The 27,298-nt window shown below is 39.4% G+C and overlaps 1 protein-coding gene across 8 annotated transcripts in view; it reads left to right on the top strand.

Moving 5' to 3' along the window:
- DGKI (diacylglycerol kinase iota) overlaps positions 1–27,298 on the top strand; it is a 230,807-nt gene that overhangs the window by 137,411 nt on the left and 66,098 nt on the right. For all 8 annotated transcript variants that reach the window (XM_054808326.1, XM_054808350.1, XM_054808335.1 and 5 more), the window contains 3 exons: positions 12,713–12,813; positions 22,486–22,565; positions 24,380–24,424. In XM_054808326.1, coding sequence (XP_054664301.1) covers positions 12,713–12,813; positions 22,486–22,565; positions 24,380–24,424 — 226 coding nt within the window. The remainder of the gene's footprint in view (positions 1–12,712; positions 12,814–22,485; positions 22,566–24,379; positions 24,425–27,298) is intronic.

The raw sequence follows: 27,298 nt of genomic DNA on the forward strand, positions 1-27,298 counted from the left end.
GGCTTCCTAGTGTGAACTTGGAGCTCTGCATGTCTCTTCATTCAACTTTTATGTGACACATTCCTTTTGTTTCTGTTTAAATGTTGTATGTCTTTTTCTTTCTTCTCTTCCACTCTTTCTCTCTCTCTCCCCTGCCTTTTTCCTTGTCTGTCCACACTGTGCCCTGCGTTTCTCCTGGCCACTCATTTTCTCCTGCCTATAGTATCCATAAAGTGCAGTCTGCTGACCTGAGGAGAGTTTCAGCTCCCCCTGATTCCTTCACTGTGTGAGTATCTGGCTTTTTTCTACTTTCAAAGTTCCATAGTTTGTTTTTTGTTTTTTTTTTTTTTTTTTGCTGTTACCCTGTGTGTCATTCAACCAGGAGATGAGGCAGTAAAATCCAGTGACAAGTGGGAAGCAGGAGCTCAGGTGACAGCATGGCAGGCATAGGGCAGTGGCCTCACCAGCAAAGGCACAGTTCCACAGTACCCAAGTAAGGTGAGCCGGGCATGTCTGGTGGTGGTGACCAGGTTCAGTGAAGAGTCCAGCTCACCAGTCAAATCCATAGCAACAGGCAGTTCTGAAGTTAAGCACCAGGCACCATCCCTGGAATCAGTTGAGATGAGAGCTTTCCATCCTTTGGTTTTAATCAAAAATATACTGTGAACAAACTCAGTCATAAGCCATATCTCCAGATAGAGCTGATCTCTCAGCCATTTCTTCAGATAGAGCTGACCAAAGCAGGAAACTAGTCCCCCAGAGTAGCAGCATGTTGTCTGCAGCTGTGTCGAAGATGGAGACCCCCCACACACACCTTGGCAATATCTTGATTGTCAGCAACTCCACTGTACTAACTTGCTAGCCAATAGCTGAATTATTCAAAAGCCTAACATCTTTTTTAAAATGTAGTGAACTGGCACTTAAGAATACTTATACCATTGTACCATTGTATGTTGGTATCTTCTTATTCATCCCATTTATGGAAACATGCCGTATTTTGAAAACCTGTGTGTGTTCACATTTTTAAAAAAACAAATGCACACAACAAACCCCCCCCAAAAAACCAAACAAAAACCCCATCACCCCCCCCAACCCAAACAAAAAAACAAACCCCAGCTTAATATAATGTGTCATCTCAGGCAGTGTCATTTGTCTTCAGAAATGCTTTTTTACTATTCAGTCAAAAAAACCATGTTTTGCTCTGTGTTGACATCCCTTTTGTCTTCTTGCTTTGCCTCTCTTATGATGGATATCTTTTCAAACAGGTTAGGACTATCAAAGAAAGGAATTTGAAAGACATGTTGGAAAATAACAAAATTCAGAGCTATAAATCCAGGTATTCAGAGCAGAAACTTGATTCCAAGAATGATTCCTATTCTACCATAGAAGAAAGTCAATGGTATATGCTAAAAGAAAACCCACCAAAACTCCTCCGTTCTAAAGACTGAGCATGTGCAATAGATGGTGTATAAAATGTTCTACATACTAAGAGTTATTTGGGAAAACTGATTGAATAATTTTAAGAGCAAATGGCAGCTTTATAGAAAAGGACCCGGGAGTCCTGGTGGACACCCAGTTGACCATGAGCCAGCAATGTGCATTTGTGGCAAAGAAGGCTAATGGTATCCTGGGCTGCATTAGGAGTGTTGCCAGCAGATCAAGGGAGGTGATCTTTACTCTCTACTCAACACCGGTGAGGCCAGACCTGGAGTGCTGGGTCCAGTTCTGGGCTCCCCAGTACAAGAGAGATATGGAGCTACTGGAGACAGTCCAGTGATACGCAATGAAGATTACTAAGGAGCATTCCTCCTATAAGGAAAGGCTGAGAGAGCTGGGTCTGTTTAGCCTGGGGAAGAGAAGGCTCAGGTGTGATTACATCAATGTCTATAGGTATCTCAAGAAAGAGTCTAAAGAAGACTGAGTCAGGCTCTTTTCAGTGGTGCCCAGTGACAGGACAAAACACAATGGGCACAAACTGAAACACAGGAGGTTCTCTGTGAACATCAGGAAAAATGTTCTTACCGTAAGGGTGATTGAGCACTGGCACGGGTTGCCCGTAGAGGTTGTGGAGTCTATCTTTGGAGATACTCAAAAGCTGCCTGGACTTGGTCCTGGGTAGCCTGCTCTAGGTGGCCTGCTTGAGCAGGGGTTGGACTAGATGACCTTCAGAGGTCTCTTCCAACCTCAACCATTCTGTGATTCTGTGAAATTTCAGAAAGCTGCAAGTTCTTCATTGTTATTTTGCAAACAAGAAAAGATTTCCAATTCAGTGTGCCTTCCTCCTGGATCATATTTGCTGTAGTCTGCTGAGGAACAGAGAAAGTAATACAGATAACTTGTCTCACTGATTCAGTAGCTAAGCAAGCTTCTAGAAAAAAGTTGAAGCCTTATTACTTACACAGAACATTAAGGAAGCTGTGAGTCTGGGAGAATGTGTATTGTTTCCAAGTTGAGGGATATCCCTTGGAAAATGACCTTCAAGTTTTGATACTGTTCATTTGAATGTCTCACTTGATATCAGCTGTCAGGATAAGGCAGGGAGAGAGAGACTCGTGAGCCCCAAACTAATTTGTAAGTCAAAGATGTTCTGTATCTTAAAATCTGTAAAAATAGATTAAACATGCTGCTGCACTGTGGCTGCCAATTCATGTGTCTGGCAAATTAAAATAAGAACCCATGAGGTATTAGGGAAATTTGATTTGGACTGTGATGGCTTTGAGATTCAAATGTTCTTTTTTTTTCTTTTTTTTTTTTTTTTTTGTGTTGAACAACAAAGAGCGAGCCTGACTTCTAGTTAGTACTGAACAGCAGGGCAGATTCTGCCAAGACCTGATGATGGATACAGCCTGTCTTAGACAAATTTCAGGTTTTCTGCAGCAGGATATGAGTGGGAATTTGAGGCAGCCAAAATTATTAGGCACATATGGTCTTTGTTGCAGAGACAGTAGAACTGTAGTGTGATCCATTTCAAATGTTTACACAGGGTGCATAAGTAAATACAAGTGTTGTATTTTTAATTGAGGCTCTTTTAAAAGGAAGGTAAAGGCTTGCATTTTCCAGCTGGCTGTTCAGTTGAGATGAGAAGGATGCACATGTGAGAGTACATTTGCATTGTGTGGTTGATGCAAAGGAGTTCTGAAAAAAAATTACCATTTGGAAAATAAAACATAATTGACTTATGTAGCCCTTACCATCCTCTTACAAGTGAAATAAGCACTGTGGATATACTGTGATTTTTATTTTTTTAATTACAGAATCTACATAAATGAAAATTCAAGTATCACCTTATTGGTAAATAGTGTATACTCTTTTATACAGTTTACAGAGTAATGATTGCAGCAAGGTATGCATATAAAACCTGTGTGAATAGCAAAGGAGTAATAGGAAATAGTTTTTTGGTTTTATCCAAATGCCAAACAGAAGCAGCTTTGTGGGTTAGGTTGAGTATGAGTGTTGTCTATAGGAGGAGATTCTAATAAAGAATTGTAGGAGACAAGGCATAAGGGAGAAAGTGTTAGTGAGCTATTCTCCAAATGCATAGGTAAGGATGAAAATGCTTAGATATATATTTTTTACCTTTTCTCCATTACAGGAATTATAGGTAATTGAATCTCATCTTTTCTTTGTCAGTTTGTCCTGTTTAGTGTGTGGGCTTCTGTTTAGTGAGATCATTACTGTTGGAGAATCCACTGTGGTTGGAAGTGTAAAGTGCGAGAGAACTACAGCTAGCATGGTGAAGGAGAAAGAAAACGATGATCAGGATTCTACCTGGCACTTTGGCACGTGTTTAAGTGTATGTGTGGCTCTAGCCTTTATAAAGGAAAATGTTCAAGCACTTGCTGAAGCAAGTGTGAAGTAAGAAAGTGCAAAAGAGTTTAGTATGGTTGGGTTAACCTGGCTTATCTGGGGTAACACTCATCAAATGGAAGAAAAAAACATGTGGTGGAGCTTATATTTTTAATGGTGTTTTTTTAGGTAAAGAGCTTAGCAAGAGCTTTGCCTTAAAATAGCAGAGGACTTTTGTGCAGCACTGAAATTTGTCCATCAGAAGAGGCTGGATGATTCTGCTCTGTTGTGGTAGTTCTCATGTTTTAAGTAGATAAATGCTGTGAAAAACACACGTATTTTTAATGTATCATTTCCAAGCCCTACCAATAAGATCTCAAAAGGTTAATTTCTTTCTCCTCTGGTTGCTGCTTTCCTTCTTGCAATTGTTCTAAACACTGGAACATTTAATTAATTTTGCATGTTTATTTCTTCTCTAGGAGATAGGTAATTCATTAATCTGTCACTGCAAATATGCCCCAGAGGAGCATGATTTTTTCCTAAAGTTTATTTTTTGCAAGGGAGGGACAGTAGAAGATTTCCTCTTCCTTTTCTGTTTACTGAATCATTGAAATCTGTATGCGTGCAGGCTGGTGTGGGCTGTATTCTGGAAGATCAATCAGAAATTTGCATCTGGATTTTGTAGAGTTGTTGGACTGTTTATTGTTATTATTTCCTTTCTCTATGCAGACACAAAGCATAAGAAATGGTTCATAGGGTTCATAAATAATTGATATAGGGATTAGGGCATATATAATTTAGAAGTCTGTCTTCTCAGTTGAATCAAACCTGGTGGCATGGCAGAAGTGTTATCAGGTTGCTCTGCAGGAGTGCCAAGGGCAGGACCCAAGCTTGCTCTGCCTGTCTTCTTTGGTGGATGACTGGAGGTAGGAGCATGTTTCTTAGGAAAAACAGCTGGTGCTCCAAGTGAGTTGGCTGGCATCCTCTTGCCTGTTGCTGGATGATTAATAGGGGTGAGAAGAGGAAGTCACAGCTTCATCAAAAGTGTTTTCTTGGTGAGTGGAAGTAGATCAGGTTCTGCTGGTAGTTTCAGAATAGGTATGTGTGGATTTGCTTCTGTGGGTTTGAACAAGTGGCGGAATAAAAGGGATTTAAAAAAAGAAAAGAAGCCCTTCTCATTCTTTCCTGTCAAAGCTCTGTGTTTTTACGTTTTGTGGTTTTGTTTTTTTTTTGGGGGGGGGGAGGTGGTGGGGGTGATGATAACACTTCTAGAATCCCAAACATGCTATAGTTCAGGCATAGGAGGGAAACAAATGCATACCTTTTCTTTGGTAAGCAACTTCCAGCAGTGGGGTGGGTGGTATTAAAAATGGCTTTTACCTTATAAACAGTTTATCTAGCATGATGTTGACTTTCTAAGACCTATCCCTGTACAGGGTTGAGAGGTGGGCCCATGCAAACCTCATTAAGTTCAACAAGGCCACATGCAATTTCCTGCACGTGGGTCAGGGCAATCCCAAGCACAACTACAGGCTTGATTGAGAGCAGACCTGAGGAGAACGACTTGGCATGTTGGTGGATGAGAAGCTCAACATGAGCCAGCAGTGTGTGTTTGCAGTTCAGAAAGCCAACTGTATCCTAGGCTGCAGCAAAAGATATGTGACCAGCAGGTCAAGGGAGGTGATTCTACCCCTCTACCCACTCTAGTGAGACCCCACCTGGAGTACTGCATCCAGCTCTGGGGTCTCCAGTACAAGAAAGACATGGAGCTGCTGGAGTGAGTCCAGAGGAGGGCCACAAAGATGATCAGAGGGCTGGAGCACATTTCCTATGAGGACGGGCTGAAAGAGTTGGGGTTGTTCAGCATGGATAAGAAGAGAAGGGTCTGGGAGACCTTATAGCAGCCTTCCAGTACCTAAAGGGAGCCAACAGGAAAGATGGAGAGGGACTGTTTACAAGGGCAGGTAGTAATAGGTCAAGGGGTAATGGCCTTAAGTTGAAGGAGGGTAGAATTTGATTAGATATAAAGAATATTTTTATTATGATGAGGGTGGTGAGACACTGGAACAGGTTGCCTAGAGAAGTTGTGGATGCCCCCTCCCTGGAATTGTTCAGGGCCAGGCTGGATGGGGCTTTGGGCAACCTGGTCTAGTGGAGGGTGTCCCTGCCTATGGCAGGGAGGTTGGAACTAGATGATCTTTAACGTCCTTTCCCAACCAAACCATTCTATGATTCTATGAAAAAGAGTGGTTCTGATTCTGATGTGTAACCTGGTGTATCATCAGATGGATATCTTCTCACAGAAGGGTAGACTTAAGAACATAATAAATAAATTATTTATGTTAATGAATGTCTAAAAGTTTTAAAAATTTCCAGAAAGCATACCCTATTCTTTACAACAGGAATTATTCAATATCTAGGTGATCTTCTGTATTCTGGTGGAAAAGTCAAATGCTGCTTGTCTGATAGAAAGTAATGCAATTTCCTTGTACTGTTCAGCCATTTTGCAGCTAAAAAAGGAAATAAAATAATTCTCTATTACTGAAATTACTTTTTTTTATATGAGTGGAATAATTTTGAGAGGACTTCATAACATCTCTGCAGACTCTTTCATAGTTTGTTGCAACTCAATAATGTGCATAGCTTTTCTACAAGGCTCATTTAGATTGCTATTTAATAGTGCCCTGAATGTGCGCTTCTGGTCCATGCTAATCAAAAGTTCATCAGATAAAATTCAATATGGTAAACTAGCCTATCTATGCTCCTGATTTGAGAAGATTGATATTTAGGTTTGTATTTAAATGAAACCATTATAGCTAATCAACGTGAATGAACAGAATGTTTCAGTTGACCTGAATCTGCATTTATAGTCCCATGGGGCATATGACCTTTAGGATGTAATTCTGTGGATTGGTGTGTTTGGGGAATGAGGTTCTTAATTAGATTCTTTAGGAAGTAATGGAATTCATTCATCTGTACTTTAAATTACTTTTCATTGACTATGTAATACACCATGTTGAAGAATAATAGGTGTAAGAAATTTTAATATTTTAGGTTGAATTGCAGTGCAGCAATCTCCCTAAATTTATTTATAAATTGTCTGCTGCTCTATCTGGAGAGCTTTGCTTCCTTTCCTTACAGCTGAGCAAGTTGTTTTATACAGTGTTTATAAACCTCCATTTCTAGTAATGCTGTAGTAATGTTTGCTTTCAGTGACATTTATCACCCTATTATTAGCTTTTACATGGACATGCTTATGTACTTAGTCTTTGTGGTTTCTGAATATGCTGAGTTTGTCTGAACAAGAAGAATTGTGTGATTTGTATAATAATATGGATTATTACTACAGAAGTATCAATAGTAGAAGTGTTTTGCTCAGCTGCATTAAATAGAGCTCTGTATGGAGCTCATGAGTTCTGTGAATGAACGAGTTAATTAGTTGGATGATGAAGACAATATCCCCTGGTGTCAATCACCAGTCTGATAGCACAAGGGATGAATATTCACATAGTGAATTTTAGAGCCAAAGCTATATTGAATAGGTAATAAAATTTAGTGAGACACAATATAATGTCAGCCAACAACTGTATTCTGACAGAGAAGAGAGTATTTGCAAATAAATCATGAACAAAACCATTGAACTTCAGTCACTGAAGAAATGTTTTTTTTAGTGTGTGTGTATATATGCGCATATTTATAGGAGTGTATATATGCATATACATATATATGTATTTGAGTTATGAATATATTACCTGTGTCTGGATTTAGCTAAGTACACAAAAGCTCTGCCCTGTAGAAAGGACTTCTTAGCGTTCCTATTTCTCATAGTTTATTTTCTATAGAAAGCTGCTGTTTCCAAGGTTACATTTTTATGGCTAAGCTAAACTTTTCCAATGGACAAAAGGCCATTTTAACATACAGAGCTTGCTTGTGTAGTAGTAGTGCCCTCTCTTTATAAAAAGGGGATGAACATGAGGGAGAAACAGGAGAACAGGAAAGCGACACTTGCTGGCTGATTGCTCTCCCACACTTGACCCAGAAAGGAACTATTTCTCCTCAGGTAATACATTACATTTAAGATGGTGTGCTTGTTTTTTCCACAGAAGCAAATTTGGAGATATACAGTGCACTGATGTACCAAAAAAATTATACTTTTTACAAAAGCATGGGAAGAATTCTCTCAGATATTTTCTAGTTAAAATGTGCTTTTGGAGAGTGTGTGTGTGGCTCCTGGAGCAACAAAAATATTTTAGATTTGCTGTTGATTTTTAGATCTTTTTCCTCCTCCAGTTCCAAGCAAATAAAAAGGGCTTGCTCACTTCTCCTTTTCAGGTGAAAGGACTAATTTGATTCAAGAAAGTGATGCTGCAGATGCAATAGGTTGCAACCAGCTTCAAGCCAGGAAATAATATTTGTAAAGAGAAGGTGCACGTTTCTCTTTCTTATGTGGCATTAGGTAGTGAGTCAGCATAGCTGCAGAAGTCAGTGTTGTCCTTCTCTCCCCTTGGTGTCCAAATACTATCCTGTCCTCACAGGGAGGTTGTAGGGAGATAGACGGCAATTAACCAAGGATTGACAGATGTTGGCATGAATCTTAACATCCCCCCCTCCTCTTTTTCAGGTCATCTCGAGCACTGAATATATAGGGTCAACATGACCATCCCTTCACCTTGATATAAAGGCTCCAAACATAAACTTGGAGAAGTTGTTCTGTTTCCCTGTCTTTCTTTCCTCTCCCCATTTCATGAGATATCCAGATTATCCATTGCAATGATGTGTTTGAAATGAGGCCAGTTGTGTGGTAGGACATAAGTCTACCACTAATTAATTGATAATGTTTGCCAAGAAAGTTCACGCTTGAACTAGTGCTTAGAAACTGAGAAGCAAAAAGCCCTACCATAATTGCTTTTACACAGCTTTCCTAGTATTTTTATGCCAAATGAGTTGTTATGAGCAAAACACTATAAAAGGAGGACAGTTCTTCTGATTTTTCCTATGTTATCTTCCCAGAGAACTAAAAAGTCTTGGGTTTGGATGATAATTTAAAAAAAAATCTTTGTATATAATATAGACAGTTGTTAGAATTATTTGTAATAATAACTATTCAGACAATCATCCAAATATTTTCAGGCATTCAGTTTTCAGCTGCAAGTAAAATATCTTGGGGGGACTTGGCGGGGAGGGGAGGAGAGGAGGTGAAGCAACATAAAACATCACTGTACTATTATAGAAAACCTAACTTTTACCTTAAAGAAGGTAGCCTTGGGGAGGAATGGGTAGATGACATTGGGAATAGAGGACTGAATTTTGGGCTGAAGAGTCCTATTGAATTCTTACCTCTGTCAAAGATTAGATGCGTGAACTTGGTTACATCACTCCTTCGCCTTTTTTTTTCCTTCCTCTCTTATCTAAACGAGGTACTCTAGAAATAATTATGATTTCTGAAAATTCAAACATGGTAGTGATGGATAAGTACCAAACAGAAATCTTGAAACAGCAGCTTTTAAAATTGCCTCTGATTCAATTATGATTGCTCTGGATCATACAAAAAATAATTCATTAACCATGTTTTTTTTAGCAATCCCAGGCTTACTGGAGTTGTTTCACCTCAACATCTGGAGGTGGAAACAATTGTATGACTGAGACAAGCTCACGGGGAGATATGGAAGCTGGGGAGAGGGTTACCTGCCCTGTCCCCAGTATTTCCCACAATAGAGCATAGCTGGTCTCTGGTTGCCTGTATCAGGCACATCTTGTCCTGCCATAGACTAACAAACATGACAAAGGCCAGTGTGTGGAAGGAGAGGAAGTGAAATTGTGAGTGGGAAGTATTAAAGACTTTGTAGCTGTAGTAAATTCTGCACAGACAGTGCAGAGCTACAAAAATACATAAACACATTCATCTCTCACAGTGAAGGACACCAGTAGGTTGCTGGTGGGAGGGAGCCAGACTGATGGGATGCAATGGGTAGTTGAAAGACAAATATCACTCAGATATCTGCTATAGAAGATCTAAAAGGACAAATTAAGGAGAAAAAGGAGTTGGTAAACTTCTGTTAGGAGTTAAAATTACAGTTTACCTTGGGAAGATGCAAAGTTCCTGTATTAAACTGTTTTCCCTCAGTATGGAGAGCAGCACTGGTCACCACAGCACAGGGTCACAGAGTGGAAGGGCAGAGTCTGAGCATCACGCATGGATGAGCTCTGTAGCAAGGAAGAAATGGAAAACAGCAAGTAGGGAGAGGCAATGGTGTGGTTCTGCTTTGGAGGGCAAACATCCCCTGTGCTGGGCTGAGTAATTCCTGCACAGGAGTATCAGCTTTTGTTCAAGTGGTTATTTTGAACTGGGGATTGCAAAGCATACTTTTTATAAAGTTCCATCTTGGGTTGCTCAAAGATTTCAACAGAACAGTACAGATTTGGTTCTGGTTTCAGGAGAAGCGACAGATTGGGTTGGGTTTAGACTGAGCTTAATTCAGCCCATAGCAAGGATGGCTGTCTTTGTAACATGGTTGAGTCTTACAACAGAAATAAATAGCTGAATTCTCCCGTCTCCCCATCCCTTTCCCTCCCAGCTGAGTTCAAAGTAGAGATAATTCACAAGCGTTCCTCCCTGAAACATTCCAATGATCCCCAGGTTGTGAACGGATCAGTTGGAAGACTGAGCTACCTTCATCATAATGTGCAGTGGCAGAACATTTTGAGAAAAGCAACATAGCTTCTTCCTGTATTGTACTGGTGCATAAAAGACTTCACTTTTCAGAGCTGTCAGTCTGTCATTTTCATGAACCCTACTACATGCAGTGAATTATTTCTTTTCTCCTCTCAGTCAAAGACTATGCATTTAAATTCCTATGTTTTCTGACTTAAACATTTTCTTATATTTTCCTGGCTAAAAATAATATCTCCTATGATTTTCATTTTTGAAACTTGCATCTTATAGAATTTGGAAGGGAACATAGTTCCTTAGACTATGTTCATTTCTCAGCTAGTGATGTGACATTTAAACTTGTTTTAAAAGGCAAAGAAAGAAAAAAAAAAAGTGTCAGACTCAGTGCAATTATGTTCTTGTTCCATCTATGCACCTTTCCCCTCCATTTGCAGGCGCTCATCTTCTCCAGGTTGCTGAGCCAGCTGTAGAGCCTGCAGGTGGAAAGTGCTGTTCTGTAGGATGATATAATGGCCCCTGATTTAGAAAGCTGTCTCCTGAAGCTGTGCTGGAAGTTACCATCCCAGGTGTCTGTCATCAAACTGCAAAAACTTATCTTAAATAGGGGCAGTTTGATCATATCTTGGGGTGCTTTGACACAATAGTCCCTGTCAGTCAGCACAGGGAAAACATTGGGTAGCCTATATGCTTCTGAGTGTGCCAGTCTTGCTGCCACCATTAATCATTTATGATTTCTTCAAAGCTATTCTTCGTGTATCTTAGGCTCATTTTCATCACTAACATAGAAACTCCTGTTCAGAATGTGAATTTGTTCAGTGCAGCTCCATCTAGCATGTTGTCTTACACTCCAGTTTTGGAGGCACCCTCAATTCATTATCCTTTATCACTTTTTAGGCAAAGAGTACTTGTGCCAATAGAGCTTTTTTAAACTGGGACTTGATTTTCAATCTTTATTTTCATCTGTCTAGATGTGACAGAGCTGTTTATACTAACAGAGAGAAAGCATGCAATAAGCTAACACTGAAACAACTGCTATTTGCACACCCAGTGGCTCTACAAAGAGATGGCCACAAACCATGTGTTTTGTTAGGTCTGTAGTATTTTCTAGCCAAAAAGAAAGTTGCTTGCTTTTTTTAAAAAGTAAAAAAAGAAAAAAAAAGCATTTGTGAGATGTGGTTTGTCAGCACTAGCAGTACAAATGCTGTAGGTCAAATATTTTACAATTGAGACAAAGAAAGAAGCAAAACTGTATATTTATGGCAGTGGACAGTATTTTAACTTTTAAAAGGCAGTGTGTGTGTATTAGGCAATAATACCACTGGCAGAGTTCTGTTACTAACTAGATTAAAACAGAGAAAATAGATGGTCTTTTGGTGGAAGCACAGGATGAAGAATTTACTTTTAACTGACCCAGGGGCCAGTTCCTAGAGGACAGACATTTGCTCTGTGTATTATAGTAACACAGGTTATCTATCTTTCTTTAAAAGGGGAAAATGCAAATGTGGCCACGTTAATTAACATAGCATTCAGTTAAACTTACAAAATCAAGTATTAGGTTATGGTAAGGTGGAAGTCAGCATGAAAACAAAACAAAGCTTTTCAGGGCAACTTCCTATTAATATATGGACACTTAAATTTATAGATAAGGACACACTGACTGTTTCAAAATTATATAGATGGTTGAGGTTTCTAAATCTGGATGAAATCTGTAGAAATTAGGTTCCTGTACTGCCAGTTGCTTTTGAAAGTCCTCCTGGGTTCTGTGTATTGGACTCACTACTTTGGAAATCCAGTTCTTAGCCACATTCCTGTTGCCTGGTTCCCAGAACAGAGATGCTGAATGAGGATCCTCCAGGAATGAGGGTCGTGCTCTCATGGGCAGAGGAATGGTTGTCATGAGAGACTTCCCAAGAAAGCATCTGTGTCTTGAACCACAGCTTGGCAGACCTGTTGACTGTGATAGGGCCCTAGGGATGTACAAAAAGGCAAACTGCAGATAGGAGGGGTAGTGAGAAAAACCTTTGCAATTCCAGACCACACAGCCAGAAAATGGGCTTCTTGATCCTGCGTATCATTTAAGGTGTAATGTCTATGTTGTTGTGCAGTGGGTAGTCATAATTTTAAATGCAGTGCTGGGCCTGTGAGGAGTCGGCCCAGTTTTGAAGAGGCTGGCTCTTTTTCTTCTTTCAGAGAAGATTAAGATGACTTCATATCCTGTTTTCAATTTATTCTTCCATGGAACGCTTCATCTAAGAAGGTTTCTTCTTTTTTTTGCAGCCCTCATTCCATCCCAGATCGCCTGCGGATCAGAGTGAACAGGATTAATTTACAAGAATATGAGGGGCTACATTACGACAAGGAGAAACTCCGGGAAGCTTGTAAGTTGGAAGAAGCCAGGTTGTTTCTGCTTTTGGTAGAACATTCTGTGTAAATCTTACACTAACAAAAAACCCTCCAAAACCAAGACAACAATAACAACCCTCAAACATAGGATCAAGCATGCATTTTGGATGAGTCATGTGGAGTGTATATTCATCTATCTGTGCATATGCACATACATATTCTCTATATATAAATACTCTCTCCATAAAGAGCATATATAGAGAATTCACCTGTTTTCTTATTTAACTATGCCTTCTGCAAGTTGATTTTATTTGCTGTAAAATAAGTGCTTTTCACACTAGTTGGTTTTTTTTATTCATGTCTTTCTGTTGATTCTGCTCGGTTTCTACTAGTGTATGAAGATATTCTGGATTTTATGATTAGCATCAAATTGAAACTGAGTGCAGCACCATGATAAATTTCATATTGAGAACGTGTTCTGACCTTGAACGTGGTTCTTGCACAGGTGCATTTATCCTGGGGAAAGGAATCTGGCTTCCCCAGTCCCTTATTCTTTAACAGCCTTCAGTTTTCCACGTAAGAGAATAATCACTGTTTTGTTTCCTCATGTAATGGTTTAATTGCCACGTTCAGGGGGGAAGTCAAAAGCAGACAGTGGTTGCTTTGGCAACATTGATGATGACAATCCACACTTAAAAATGGAGTTCCTTTCCTTGGTGACACACGGAGTCGTTATTCAATGAGGGACATGGCTGCTTGTGATAATTTAATAGTCTTGTTCATGCATCTGGCTCATTATTCATATTAAATTACAAGCATGACTTTGTTGTGCAACAAAGCTTCAGCTCCCTCTGTAATACAGAGTGCCCTGGTAATTACAGGATGACAATGCTTTTAATTGGTTTGCTTATCTTACTGTTGGAAGATAGTTAAACTGTTTCACTCTCATTCCTCTAGTCCCACCCCTCCTTATTCTCCCAGTTCACCAGCTCTCATTGCAACAAAAGAACTGAAATGGTTTAAATTTTAATATTGGTCCTGAGAGCCTTTTCTGAAGTTTTTGTTAGTGGATTTTGGTCATAGTTTAAGAAATCAAAGCCTTCATCACTGGACTGAGAAGAATTTTAACAGGATGAGGATTATGGCTTGCTGGAGAAGAATTTGCTTCGTGTTTAAATTGAGACTATGTCCTCATCAACACATCATTTCATGGAGCATTGCCACTAAAAGTTACTTGGGGGAGGAGGGAAGTGCTGAAGGAGGAGAAGAGCCTCTTCTTTCTTTACCAAAGAAAGTGATTATAGGGAGGAGGGGAGTGGAAATAAATAAATTTCCATGGCAGCTGAAATTTTGTCTGTGTGAATGAAAAATTTAAATGCAGATAATACTTGTGCACTAACAAAATACAAGAGCACTTATATTGGGCCCTGTTTCTACAAGGCCTGTTACTGTGCTTGAGGTTAGCTTCCTTCAGCATGACTGTAGCTCTCAGGTGCACGTGTGTCTCACTAGACGCTTGCAAGAAACTCAATTTACATATCTGTCCAGCCTTTGGCAGAATACCTACAACTTAATTCCATAATACTATACTCACTATCCATTCCCTGCCCACAAGGATTTAAAAGCATTTTTAGCTCCCTAAATCATTTGAAAACCAAACCAGAATCTCACAGCAATCAGAACAGGAGAAGGAAGCCAGTTAATAACGAGTCATGCTGTTATCCCTGTAGGAAAAATACCAAAGAAGCTGTTATGGTTTTTTTGCCTGTTACATGTCTCCATAATAGAGTTTTGAAAGCTTTGGCATCAGTGTAATAATCTGGATCATTTTAACTCACAGTAAATACATTTCACTCCCCTTCTTTGCTTGAAATACTGATTTGATTCTATCAACTACTTCACCTAAAATTGCACTTCCCAACATATAACAACTCGCCATACAAACTGTTCCATGAAGATTAATCTTCACTCTGCTGGAGGTAGACACCTCATTTTGAAAACCTCCTGAGAAATTAAAGAATGTCATTTTGTCCTCTGAAGGGCATGACCGCTCTTAGCCCATTCTCCTTCTGTTGCTTTCTACTTTTCTTGTCACTGCAGCTGGCATTTAACCAAGATGCTGTTTCTGAATTGTGCCTTTCTTCCTTCCCCATGCTCCTTCTTTTCTTCATTCTTTCTTCTGTCAGCATCTCAGTATTGTCTGTGGGATGATTAATGATGGTACAGAGGATGCTTATTGATCCTTTAGTGAGGAGGGATGAATGCTTCCATGCACTCTTAAAAAAAGGATGTATGTTGGCATTTTATTTATGTTGTAATGTTCTTTGCTGCAAATGTAGTTGTCTTAACACCTCCCTATACATGCCCCATGCACTTGTCACCCTAGTCACCAGCTTCACCACCTTCTGCCCAGTAAGATAGTTGTACATTACATGACCATAAACAAGACTATCATATTTAAAAAGTAAGTTGAATTGATGTTTCTAGATGGACAGACCTTAATTCTGTCTCTTGCCTGCATATCTTCTGTGCAATCTCTCTGATTTCCTGTTATTGCAGGAAAGTGTGATCCAAAGCAGCATTGTGGGGGGACAATTGAGTTATTTTTAAAATAGCAAAATCTTTCTGTTTATGACACCCTATTTTCCCCTTTTCATGTTACTAACAAATTCCTGACAATGGATGGATATGCAGAAATTAATTATATTTAAAAAAAGTAAATCAACAACAAACCAACCACAAACTAGTTAGTGACCAAGTGGTCTTCAAACCTTCTTAGTCCTTCTTGCCAACACTATTGTAATTTGCACCATGAAGATGGAGTGGTGGAATAGCTCACCATCAGCAGTAACTGCACAGTTTGTTTTTTTTAAATAGAATATCTCAGTTCTTACCACTCTTAACTTGTTGTTTTGTATGCCCTAGCTATGGTGAACAATCTTACTTTGCTCCATACCATTAAGATTAAGGAGGAATCATACCCGGCTGCCATGGTGGCAATATCAGATATAACTCAGCACTGTAACAGCTCTGGATCTCCCACACTTTTATACAGAGGCAGTCATTCCTTATCTCCTCTTGAATAAAATGGCAGACTAGATTAAAAAGCAATTTTTGAAGAAAATTTAGTTCCATATGTATAACAATTGAACCATCTGTAATCTAACAATCCTTTTCTCTGCAGCCTCCTTGCTTTGTGTGTGTGTGGCGGGGAGTGGGGGCCGGTGTAACATGATGTGATGTTAACCTCGGATTCTTGTCTGTCTCTGATTATATCTAGCCGGATGTCTATAATGTGTCTGTCCCTGCCTTTAATTTCTGTGGGTTATCTGAGGGTTTTGGGGTCATCCGAGGAGTTCTTATCAGGTACATGGAGTGACAAGCTTGTGAGTCATGTGGGATGTGTACATGTACAGAGATACTGTAGGTTCCTCATACCAGCAATGCACTTACCACAGTTTGAGAATCCTTGATCTATGAAATGTATTCTGACTCTTTAAAACTCAAGGATATGGCAGGTGAGGTTAATTTGGAGACTATTCCACGTGATTCTGAGCAACTAGCAAAAGAAGAAAAGGTCAACACTGAGGACTTGGTATTTACATCATGAATATCCATAATGTAAAGGGCAGAGGGTAGCAAAGGACTTCCTGCTAGGTGGTATGATGAGGGAAACCTGAATTAGCAGATGGAGTCAGGACAGGGGAGATTAGCCACTGAAGGAAAGGTGCTCATGTTGGGAAGCAACTTTGATCTGGGTGAATTTAGGCGAGATGGGGTGTGTAGCTATAAACCTTCTCTTCCATCCTGTAAAGGAAGCACCAATGGCCATTTATTTGTCAGGAGGACTCTTAGGGGACATGGGTGGCTTATCTGTAGAAGCTCTGTAAAAGGCAGCATTACCTACAGACTGTGTGCTAAATTTCACCCTGCTTAAAGGTCACTGCCTTGCTCTAATAGCTTTGTTTTCTCAGTATGTGTTGTGTAGACATTAGCTAATTCATGCATTTCTCTGTCACAGTGATTTAATAGGATCTGAAACTGAGAGGGTTGGATAGGTTGCTTAAAGTAACCCAGCAAGATGAAACCAAGGGGGTTAGAAGTCAGGAGTGAGTTAAATATTGGAAACTGCTGCCACTGAGCTCACAGATTCTCATGCTGGTGTATACAGATGCAAACCACTGATAAATGTTTGTAACTGAAACGGAAATGACAGAAACAAAGAGGAAGTTCCCAAAGGCATTGCTCGTGTCAAAGAAAATAGCTTGGTTTGCCTTTTGATGGCTGAGATCTTGTGGGCTTTGTCCAGACAGCACAGTGAATTACATTTCTTGCTTTTGACTGACACCCATACACACACACACATATTCAAAGATTAGAAAGACACAAGAGTCCAACAGAAGAAAACACAGGCTTTGGTCGGATAATTAAAGGCAGTGGCACAATGAATATACACACAGGTGCTCGAATAGGCAACTTTAATCTTGGCTTTTTTCTGACTTTGAGCTCTTGATTTTGTAGTCATAGTAACATTTCTTTAACAGGGTATGTCATTGCCTGGGTTTGGGTGAAGGGGTAAATCCAAACCATTGAAATCTCATATCATATGATTGAGTTATAGAATCACAGATGGTTTGGGCTGGAAGGGACCTTTAAAGTTCATTTAGTTCCAACACCCCTGCCATGGGCAGGGACACTCTCTGCTAGATTAGGTTGCTCAAAGCCCCTGACCTTGAACACTTCCAGGGATGGGGCATCCACAACTTCCATGGGCAACCTGTTCCAGTGTCTCACCACCCTCATTGTAAAGAATTTCTTCCTTATATCTAATCTAAATCTACCCTCTTTTGACACCACATGGGGCATATCTACATTCAACACAGTCCTCTGCCTTTTGAGCTAGCGGGGAAACTGTTAGCTGTAAGTTTGCCATCTCCTTTCAACTAGAAGAGACGGACAGTATTCCAAATAGATATAAATATAGATTTACCGTAGAGGAGTGGAGAGACACAAGAATATTAAATTCCATTTCATACTTTCCAGGAAATCATACTATAGTTTGTCTTTGTGGTATAGACTTTTCCATGAGATTTTTCTGTGCGTATTCTATTTCTCCCATTTCCTTTTCTTATCGCTGTTCCAATTTGATTTCATCCTACCTTTTCAGTCCTGGTTGTCCCCTTTGGCTACCTCATCCCACACACATCCTTCCTGCATGTCTTAATCTGTTTCTGCAGATCTCACAGCTCAGCTTCCTGTTCTTTTTCCTAATCTTAAATCCTTATTCACTGTTCAGCCAGACCTCTTTTTTCATCTCTTAGTCGCAATATCCATTCCCTGCCAGTTTCAACTCCCAACTCTTTATAGTTTTCTTTCTATAACCTGTTCCCTTTTGTGTGCTGTTTGGGAAAAGTTCTCTCTTCATTTGACTTGGACAGCTTCTTCCTCTTTGTGGCATGGTATTGAAGAAGTCACTGAGAGCCTGGAGGGGATGACTGCCTTCTCAAACATGGTCTGTTTTAGTCTGATAACTACTGTGTGTTATCTTCTGACATGTGAGGATTTTTAAAGTGGACCACTAGTGCTAGCAACCAATGAACCTACGGAGGCTTAGGTTTTGTCAGTATAATAAACAAAAGGGATCTGACGAGACACATGGCTTAGATTTGTGTGGTAAGAAAATCCTTTTGTACAAACTCAGTTGTATTAAACCCATACCGGGAAAGCCAAACCTCTTAATATAAATGCCTGAATATTTTAGAATTTTCTCCCAAGAATTTACTTGGTCCTTCACGTTTCTCCTATCAGTGGAAACCCCTCAGGAAAATGACATTCTTATAACAACTTCAGTAGTGAGAATCCTTTATTTGCTACCTTAAACATTTACAGCCCAATGTCTAATCTCCCCAGTCCCCTGAGGTATGTCAGACTCAGAATGAGTTTTCCTGGCATTCACATCTACCTTAATGATCTGTCTTGAGGCTGTTTTGTTTGGGATTTGAGTGGGTTAATCATGGTGTTTAGATCATAAATTGAATCCTTTCATAACAACAAATGGGGAAGTTAACTGAATTTTATTTTTTCTTCATGATGCCATACGCAGTATATTCAGGCCTCTTCCATTTGTGTCCTCAGTACTATTAAAGAGTTCACTAGCTTTAGGTATTCAACATAATGGGCAGTTAATAGGTGAAAGATTTAGTCTTTGTTCATAAATTCCATAGCTAATTTCATGAGGACTTAGGAAATCGCTACAAATCTTACAGTTAATTACAGCATCATGCCAGCCATACTGCTGCATCTACCCAACCCTCCTCCTGCTGATATTCAATTTTGGTTAGTGTTGCTAGGATCACAAAGCTTTCTGCAGTACTGGTTTAGAATATGAAGCAACTGTCTGCCTGTCTCATCTCCTGGGGTTCTTGAGCTGCTGCTCATCACTTCAGCATTAGTGCCTGTATCCACAGCTCCCTGGACAAAGTCCTTTTCATCATTCAGGGAGCACAAAGAAACTGGGAGCTGGATGCAAGTGGCCAGAAGGGCAGGCGCCTCGGGAGAAAAATGTCTGGCACTTGAATGCTGTGGCTTGGCTCATGATCTGAGACTATCCCTTATTTTTGGCATATTCCCATGTGTGGATATATCCATATATTCGCAGGAGCAGACAGCGTGTGGGTGAATGAGAAAGTTGCTCTGCAGTGCCTGTGCTCTCAATGTAAAACATTGTCCTCCCATCTCTCACCTGGCATATCTAGCAATCACTGTGTCCCACAGCACTGTTCCGAACTGTCCACATCCTCATCCACAGCGGGCTATTCAGAAAAAGTAGAAGCTCCTTTATTCCTGGATGAAAGTGTCCACAATAATATTGAATGCCATGCATGTTAACTTTACGCCTTTAACTGATTTATCATAACTTAACTAATTTTGTCCCTATTGCACAGCATTGCCCTATATTTAGAATTAGCATCAATCCCATAGTTTCAACCCCATTATCAATCATTAAGGATTTGCTTTTGTTTTCAAACAGCAGCTATTGTGAAGCACTTTGAAAATCTTGGCTGCATGGTGCATTGTGCATACTTACTGTGGTTTATGACGAAAAATGAGGGCTGTGAACATTTTCCTTGCTGAAAGCCAAATGGGTCTTGCAAAAACCCGAACCAAATAATAATAAAAAAACCTCCACAAAAAATTCCAAACAACAAAAAAAAAAGCCTTTGGCAAGCAACACTATAGCATATACTATAGTGCTATCCTGTAATGACTTAAAAGGTTTTTCAAATGAGTATGAACCATATGGAATTGAACCATTTGAGACTTACCTCATGCACCTTATCCCTTAGCTAGCCATTGACCCAAAAAGCCATAGGTCATGATAATTCAGGATTTCCAGGCAGCAAAAGCTGTACATTTATTTTTAAGGATGAAGTCACTCAGCCCAGAATTCCAGAGTTGTTCTATGACCACCAAGAATAGAAGGGATATAATTTAACTAAATCTGTGAATCATGACTTTCTTCTTCAGTCATTAGATGAGGTCCATATGTGTCACCACTAAGCTATCTATTGCATATTAGTGTTTTCAGACATTTTGGTGGATTTCTGTAGAATTCCAAATGTTTGTAAGGTCCTTCTCCTTTGGGCTGTCATGAATAGTGATAGTTAAGCATTTTGATTCTGTGTTATCTGTGGTGTTTTGGCAGGTCAAAGCTCTGGTCCCCATTAAGTGCATATACTCCTCTGTGAAGGAAGGAATTCAATAGAAAAGAGTCAAAATCTATGGTGACAGTTTATAAGCCAGTGCTGTAGCTCCCTGGTGCTCTGTAGCTGTTGGAAGTGTAGTCGTGTCTGCTGCAATTCACTTTTTAGAGCTATAAATGAATTTAACAAACGCTTCTTTCAGTAAGGGCTGCAGAGGGATCTGCTGAATTGAAACTAGATAGCATTAAGTACTCTCTGCAAAGAGCTTAAGGGTCTCCTGTCAGAGCAGGTTAAGCAATAATAAACATTAAGCGAAGAGAATCACTCTGTAACCTAGAGCATCGGAGCGCGTAAAGCAAACCTCGCGACTGACCTTCCTTCCACTTGCTTGTGTCTCAGTCTGTTCTGTAATGAAAAAATCTGGGAGGTCACAATGAGTGCTGTTCCCTTCTGGCCTTTCTGAAAACGTGCAGGTGGATTGGCATCACTATCAGATGTCAGTGTTGCTTCAGGGGAAGTGCAAGCTCTTCCTTTTTTCCCTAGTCTTACTGCCTATCCCTTCTTTATGTTCTTGTTTCTCCCCCCCCACCACCATTTTTTCCCATTTCTAGTTTTCCTGGGTTCATAGCCATTCTGCTGTTCAAATTGCTTTCCAAACATGATGCTGGCAGCATTGCTGATGTGTGCCCAGAGCCCTGCACTGGCCGCTGCGGCTCGTGATGACCTTGACTGCTGTAGGTGCTCCCCTACTCTCCTCTCTGAAACTACTGAGCTTCTCTTTGTGCTTCTAGCCTTGGTGGGTCATGAAAATATGAGCCATGTTCCCCATTAACTTTCAGTGCTGCCTTGTTCTCTTTCCAGAATGAAGAGCTTCTCAGTAGATAAGTATCTCTCAGTATATAAGTATCTCTCTCCCTCTTAATCAACTACTTTTGACTGGCAGGAGGGGCTGCAGCACAATTGTTTTTTCTATTTATCTCAGAACTGTCACTGACTTTATGTTGCTTCTTGTTATCCAGTTACCAAAATTGTTTATGAGCTGCTATTCTGCTCTCCTTCTGGAACACTTCATATGAGGATTTAAATCTCTTTCCTCCTGCTCCCCTACTTTTTTGGGCCATTGTTTCATTAAAGACCCTCCAGGGAGAAAAAAGAACTTCATTCAGTGATTCAGTTTTAGAAAATCAGATACTCAAAAATTTTCACTTATTTTCTTTTTATTTAATGAGATCTTAGTAGGTAGTTCTCTTGGTACCTTCCTTACGGACTCAAATATACTTTTTTCCCCTCTTTTGTTCTCTTTGTGGGTTAGTTTTGGATATTTTTGGCTGCAAGAACAGAATCACTGTGGAAACCTAAATCCCCTGTTATTACAAATGCTGCCCTCAACTGAGGGGAATTATTTGCTGTATTTTTACAAGTTTTCTTTTCTTCTCTGAGAAAATATGGAGATGAGGTGTCAATTTTCTGTGTAAATGGAATAATGTCTGTTTTGTTTTGAAAGCAGCCTTACATCAAAATAACATGGTGCTGGACGGTTTTCTCTGAAATCAGGCTATGACTTTCATTACTTTAAATAATTTTTGTATACTTTTAAGAGTTCTGAAAATGAAATATCACTCTCTTATTTCAATGTATAAGAGCACCCTCCTAAACTCTTGTTCTGGGGTATGTTCCTTTCTCTGAAGTTAATAATTGAAATTGACATCAGAGAATGAAGTACATAATTTAACTGTATCTGGTTTAGCTTCTTCGGTACGAAAGACAGTTGAAAACTGAAACCTTTGATAATTATAAATGAGTGAAACTAATGATGGATAATATGTTCCTGCTTTTAAATGACTGATCGTCATTTAAATGATTTAGATAGTAGAAAGCTTTTGTGAGGACATTAGAAAACAAACAAACAAACAATAAACCAACCAACCCTGAAGCATATCGCAAATCTTTTAAAGTTCAAGGGACTTCAGTTAAAGAGGTTTTTCTTTGTTTTTGATTTTTCAGCCATTCCTCTAGGAATTATAGTTATACGAGGAGATTGTGACTTGGAGACCTGTCGTATGTACATTGATCGTCTACAAGAGGTGAGGTTTTGTGAATTCAGTGATCATTTATTAATATATATTATGCTTCTTTCAGTTCTGAGTGCAGAGGTCTAATAGTTGCAATTTGTCTATCACTGAAAACAAAACTATAGTTATGATATGGTAATAAAAGCAGGAGCAGCACTGAAAAATGTTTTCTAAACAGGAAATGAAAAGTCATACTGACTCCTTTTAAATGATAACAGAATTGATGTGGATGGATGTGTTTACTTCTCCTTGAATTGGAATGGAATACCAGGCTTCTCCATGTACCTTGCTGAAATTACATAACTTACTGATTAGAAAGTGTGTTATGTAAGGATAAACATTGTGGTATTCGAGTGGGTCTAATTATGCAAATGCCATTCTCTAATACTGTCATGGAGTAATCTGAGACACCAATAAACACTACAAATATCAACTAGATATTTCCAGATACACAGAAATGTATGTTCATGCAGCTAATAATAATGTTGCTCTTGTTGTCTTGAACACCTTGCCTCAGGAGAGTTCATTCTACAATACAGCCTGGGAAATGGAGACTCCAAATGCCCCATTACCTGAATAATTTTAAGTGTGTATGCCTTTAGTGACAAAACTAATGGATTTTCATTAAGATGCTGTCTCTGACTGTTTTTAATCTTTTACTGATTTCTTTCAACAACATTTACAAGTGTGAGGACATTCCATAGGTTTCTAAATATATGGTCCAATTTACATAGGAGCTATGAACCTCATCCCTCCCATTGAACTCTTTGGGAGCCACTGACTTCCCTGTGGTTTTGAAACTGTGCACCTGCCACCTGAATATGGGCCTTAGTCTCTCACTACAGGCTTTCACTTTCGTGCATTTCAGCCAGGATTCCCTTCATCAAATGCATTTCTGAATATTCACACCTGAGGTGTGGCTATTATTATTAGACATAAAGCCATATTGTAAGATGATGCATATTTGAAGTATCCGGTGATGGAAAATTACAATGAAATAATTGTGATGATGTTCTCAGCAGATTACAAATGTGATCTTATACTGAGCTCAGGCAACTTAATGTCCAGTATTGGGTGACGAGTACTTGTCCAGTCCTGGAGGAAGCACAGCTAGAAGTTCTGGTTGCATTACCCATAGTGGTTGTGAAGGAACTGTGTTTCTCCAACCTTTTGCAGGGTTTGTAGGACTTTTTTTGTGTGTGCTTGATTTGGCTCAGACCCATTTGCTGGGAATGGAGGTGCCAAGGTTTTCTGCACTCTGCCAACTTGCATGCCAACTGGGGAGCTATAGTTTGTAGGCCAGGCTTTTTGGTAGGCTATGTCATGAGCTAAAACTATTTGACAAAATCTCTATTAAAATAAATTAGATTCCTGAACCCTGCTGAATACCAGGGTCATTCTGATATGACCTCGCTGATGTGAGATTGTCTTAAAACAGGGAGAACTGCCAGTGGTTTCCTTTAGTGCATTAATTACTCAGAAATATTTGAAAAACAGATTTATATATTTTAGCATCTTTTCTTTCATTTTGTTGATGATATTCTAAATTTAGATAGTTTTCATGGAACAATAGGTTTGTGATATGGTAAAGATCCAATAACACAATCTCTATATTTTTAAAACTGTGTTTTTGACCAAATGCGTGTAAATCTAAACTTTAAGTGAGCTTTCCATGACTATTGTGTGGTGCTTGTTTCCTATGCTTAAAACCAGTGAGAAATACTGGCAAAATTATTTGTGTTTGCCCAAGCACTTCAGATAGTACAACTGCAAACAGTTCTTGTTGCTTTAATTTTTTTCATCACTGCTGTGTCTTTCACTGCTAGGACCTACAGTCGGTAACTTCTACTACACAGAGAGTTCATTACCAGGTAAGATAAGCTTTCCTTTTAGTATCAGAACAAAAAGAGGCTTAACAATGTGGACTGCACTCTTTTCATTTGAACCCAGGTTTTTTTTTCGTTAGATACCCATATGTTAGATGAATTTCTGATTACCATTACCCTCAAATGTTGGAGGTTCATTCTGCTTACCCTCGGACAATACTTTTCCTTGCAAATCTTATGGAATCCTCCTTAAAATTAGCACCGCATGATGATGTGAGTGGTATGGCAATAGTATGGTCTTGCATACTGAGATGAATGAGAGAATGTGTCCTGTAGGACAAATGACAACAGGAAAATTGTTTCTCTGTCTGAGAAACTGAACAATAACATGTTATATTGCACAGCTGTAGCACTAAACTCTATCACTGAGAAAAAAGGTGTGCTAGCAGGCCTAACCTCTTAATAATTGTGTGCACAACAGTCATCTACCTTTAGTTTAACATAATCTTCAGAATAGTTTTTTAATCCAACCTGTGCACGAATGTGTCTTTTACATGTGACAAACAGGTTCTAGTTTTAGGTGGCTAGTTTTTAAAATTCGTCTCTCTGTGCATTTTACAGCTTTATTCTACAACTTATACAATACAGAACTTGCCTTTACAGTTGGAAGTACTGTTCAAGAATGCATATTTCTTTCAGTAAAATATTGTGCTGCACAGTGTTTAAATTGGGAGTAAACTAACTCAGACTACCTCTACTGACTACTGAGCTGATCTGTCATTATCGCAGAGACTTGCGCTAAATATGGGAGGGACTTGACACAACACCTAGGATTATAAGACAAGTTTGCACAGTGTTGATAGCCTTCTCCTAGATTTAACAATACAACCCTTGTTGGGATCAGCAGGAACGGGTTCACTGAGAAAGCGTACAGAGATGCAGCTGACGGAAACCCATTGCGGTGAAATTGCAGATAATTTCTTGGGGCTTAATGATTACCTGGGTGACACAGAATTCCAGTTTGGCAAGAATGCCTGTAAGTGCGCTGAATGCAGGGAGACACTATGAGAAAATGACATTTGGCATGTTTTCCTGGAGCTGCCTTTGTTTCTGTATTTCCCTGTCCAATTTTAACCTCATATTTTTGACATTTGTATCAATCATTGCCCTGGAACTCAGTTTTAGAGCAATGTTAGTGTCTAGAAAATTGGCTAATAAAACAGCATGTATTATTCTGTTCCATTCATTATAAATTAACCTAAGTGGCTGCTGACTGCTCCATGCATAGGAAACTGCCTGAGGTGAAATGAAGAACTGAGTCTGTGTGTATGAGGAGGACCAAAAGAGAGTATGAATTGTTGGAAATCGGCCCCATACTTGGCTCTAACCTCTGCAGTTATAGCAGTATATAAATTAATTGCCTAGCCATCTTCTTTAGTGCACATCAGTGTGAAATCCCTAACATAGTATCAATTTTTTTATGATGCTACATTTTGAATGCATCCCCCTCTGTGTTTTGTCTTCAATATGTGTTTATCCTGGATTCTTCAAACATTGGCTTATTCTCAGTGGGTCATTTCTACAAACTGTCTTGTTAGGTTAATTTGAGGTTTGTTCCATGTTTGTTGGTATCCCTCTACATATTACAGAAAGGGGAAAAAGCAGTGGTTAAAGGACATGGATAAGGTACTTGAGTTGACGGAACTGTCTTTTTACCTTACTAATAAGGTGTTACAGGTACTTTTAGGTCTCATTAATGCAGTTTCTTGCGTGATTCCTCTGCAGCTCAAAACATGGGGAGTCAGCAGAAACATCAGCAAGCCCAGGTGCAAATGAGAAAAATTATGCTAGAGTTGTTTTTCATTCCTGTTTCGTTTCTCTAATGAGTTTAATGCTCATAAAATATCATTCTCATGGGCTTGACACTTCCCAAGGTAGTTCTGCCGTTGAACTATAATGAAGTCTTGGAAGGACCATATCACAATATGCAATTTGTGACTTGAATTTACATTTACTAGCATTATCCCTATCTTCATTTTCCCAGCATTATGTACTTTGCTAGGTCTGTGAATTTTTACTTATTTCTCCTCGTTGTATCATCTACGTTTTTAGTACTCACCGTTATCTTTGGATGTTTTCTTCCTTTTGTCCTTTGTATCCCAGTCCTCACCTTTCCCTAAAGAGTAGGCTAAATATTACGATACACAAAGCTTTGTGCGTGTAGATACATAGACATTAGCAAACCTAGTGGATTTCAGAAAAACCTTGACTCTCCCACATACACCTCAGTTATGATACAAGCAAACCTAAGCATCCCACAACTCCATAAGCCCATATTAGAGAAAGACACAGGTGTATTTTAACTCTGATGCTTAAACCATGGAGATATGTCATTTGGTCACCATGTGCAGAAATAGTTCACTTTATGGAATGTTATGCTGTCCTTGTCTTCATCTCTCCTGTAATGTAGAGAGGTTGGAGACAAAAACCTGTACATGAAAGCAAGGTTTATGGGATCAAGTAACATCTAAATATAAGAGGATTGAGGCTGTTTTGTTTTTGTCAGGGTGGCTGTAGATGCAGGTATCATGCATCAGAAGACATATATGTGTGTGTATATATATATTAGTCAATCGAAGTCTGTAAGTTGCCAAAGTACCATTTCGGACAAGATCTGTTGCCAGAACTATAGCCAAACTCTAGGGCACTGAGGAGACAGCAGATGAGTTTTCTGGAGCTGTCTTTGCTTTTCTGTCCCCCATAACCAGAAAGGAAAGGCAATAGATGGTTCCAGTCAATCCCAGAGGCAGAGGCTAATAAGATGAGTCTTGCAAAAGCTGTCATGATACCAAATGAAATTAATAACATATTGTAGGAGCATCATGCCAGGCACTGATATGCATTCACCTGGCTGAGAAA

Source organism: Grus americana, chromosome 1, assembly GCF_028858705.1.
Source record: "Grus americana isolate bGruAme1 chromosome 1, bGruAme1.mat, whole genome shotgun sequence".
Taxonomy (NCBI): Eukaryota; Metazoa; Chordata; class Aves; order Gruiformes; family Gruidae; genus Grus; species Grus americana.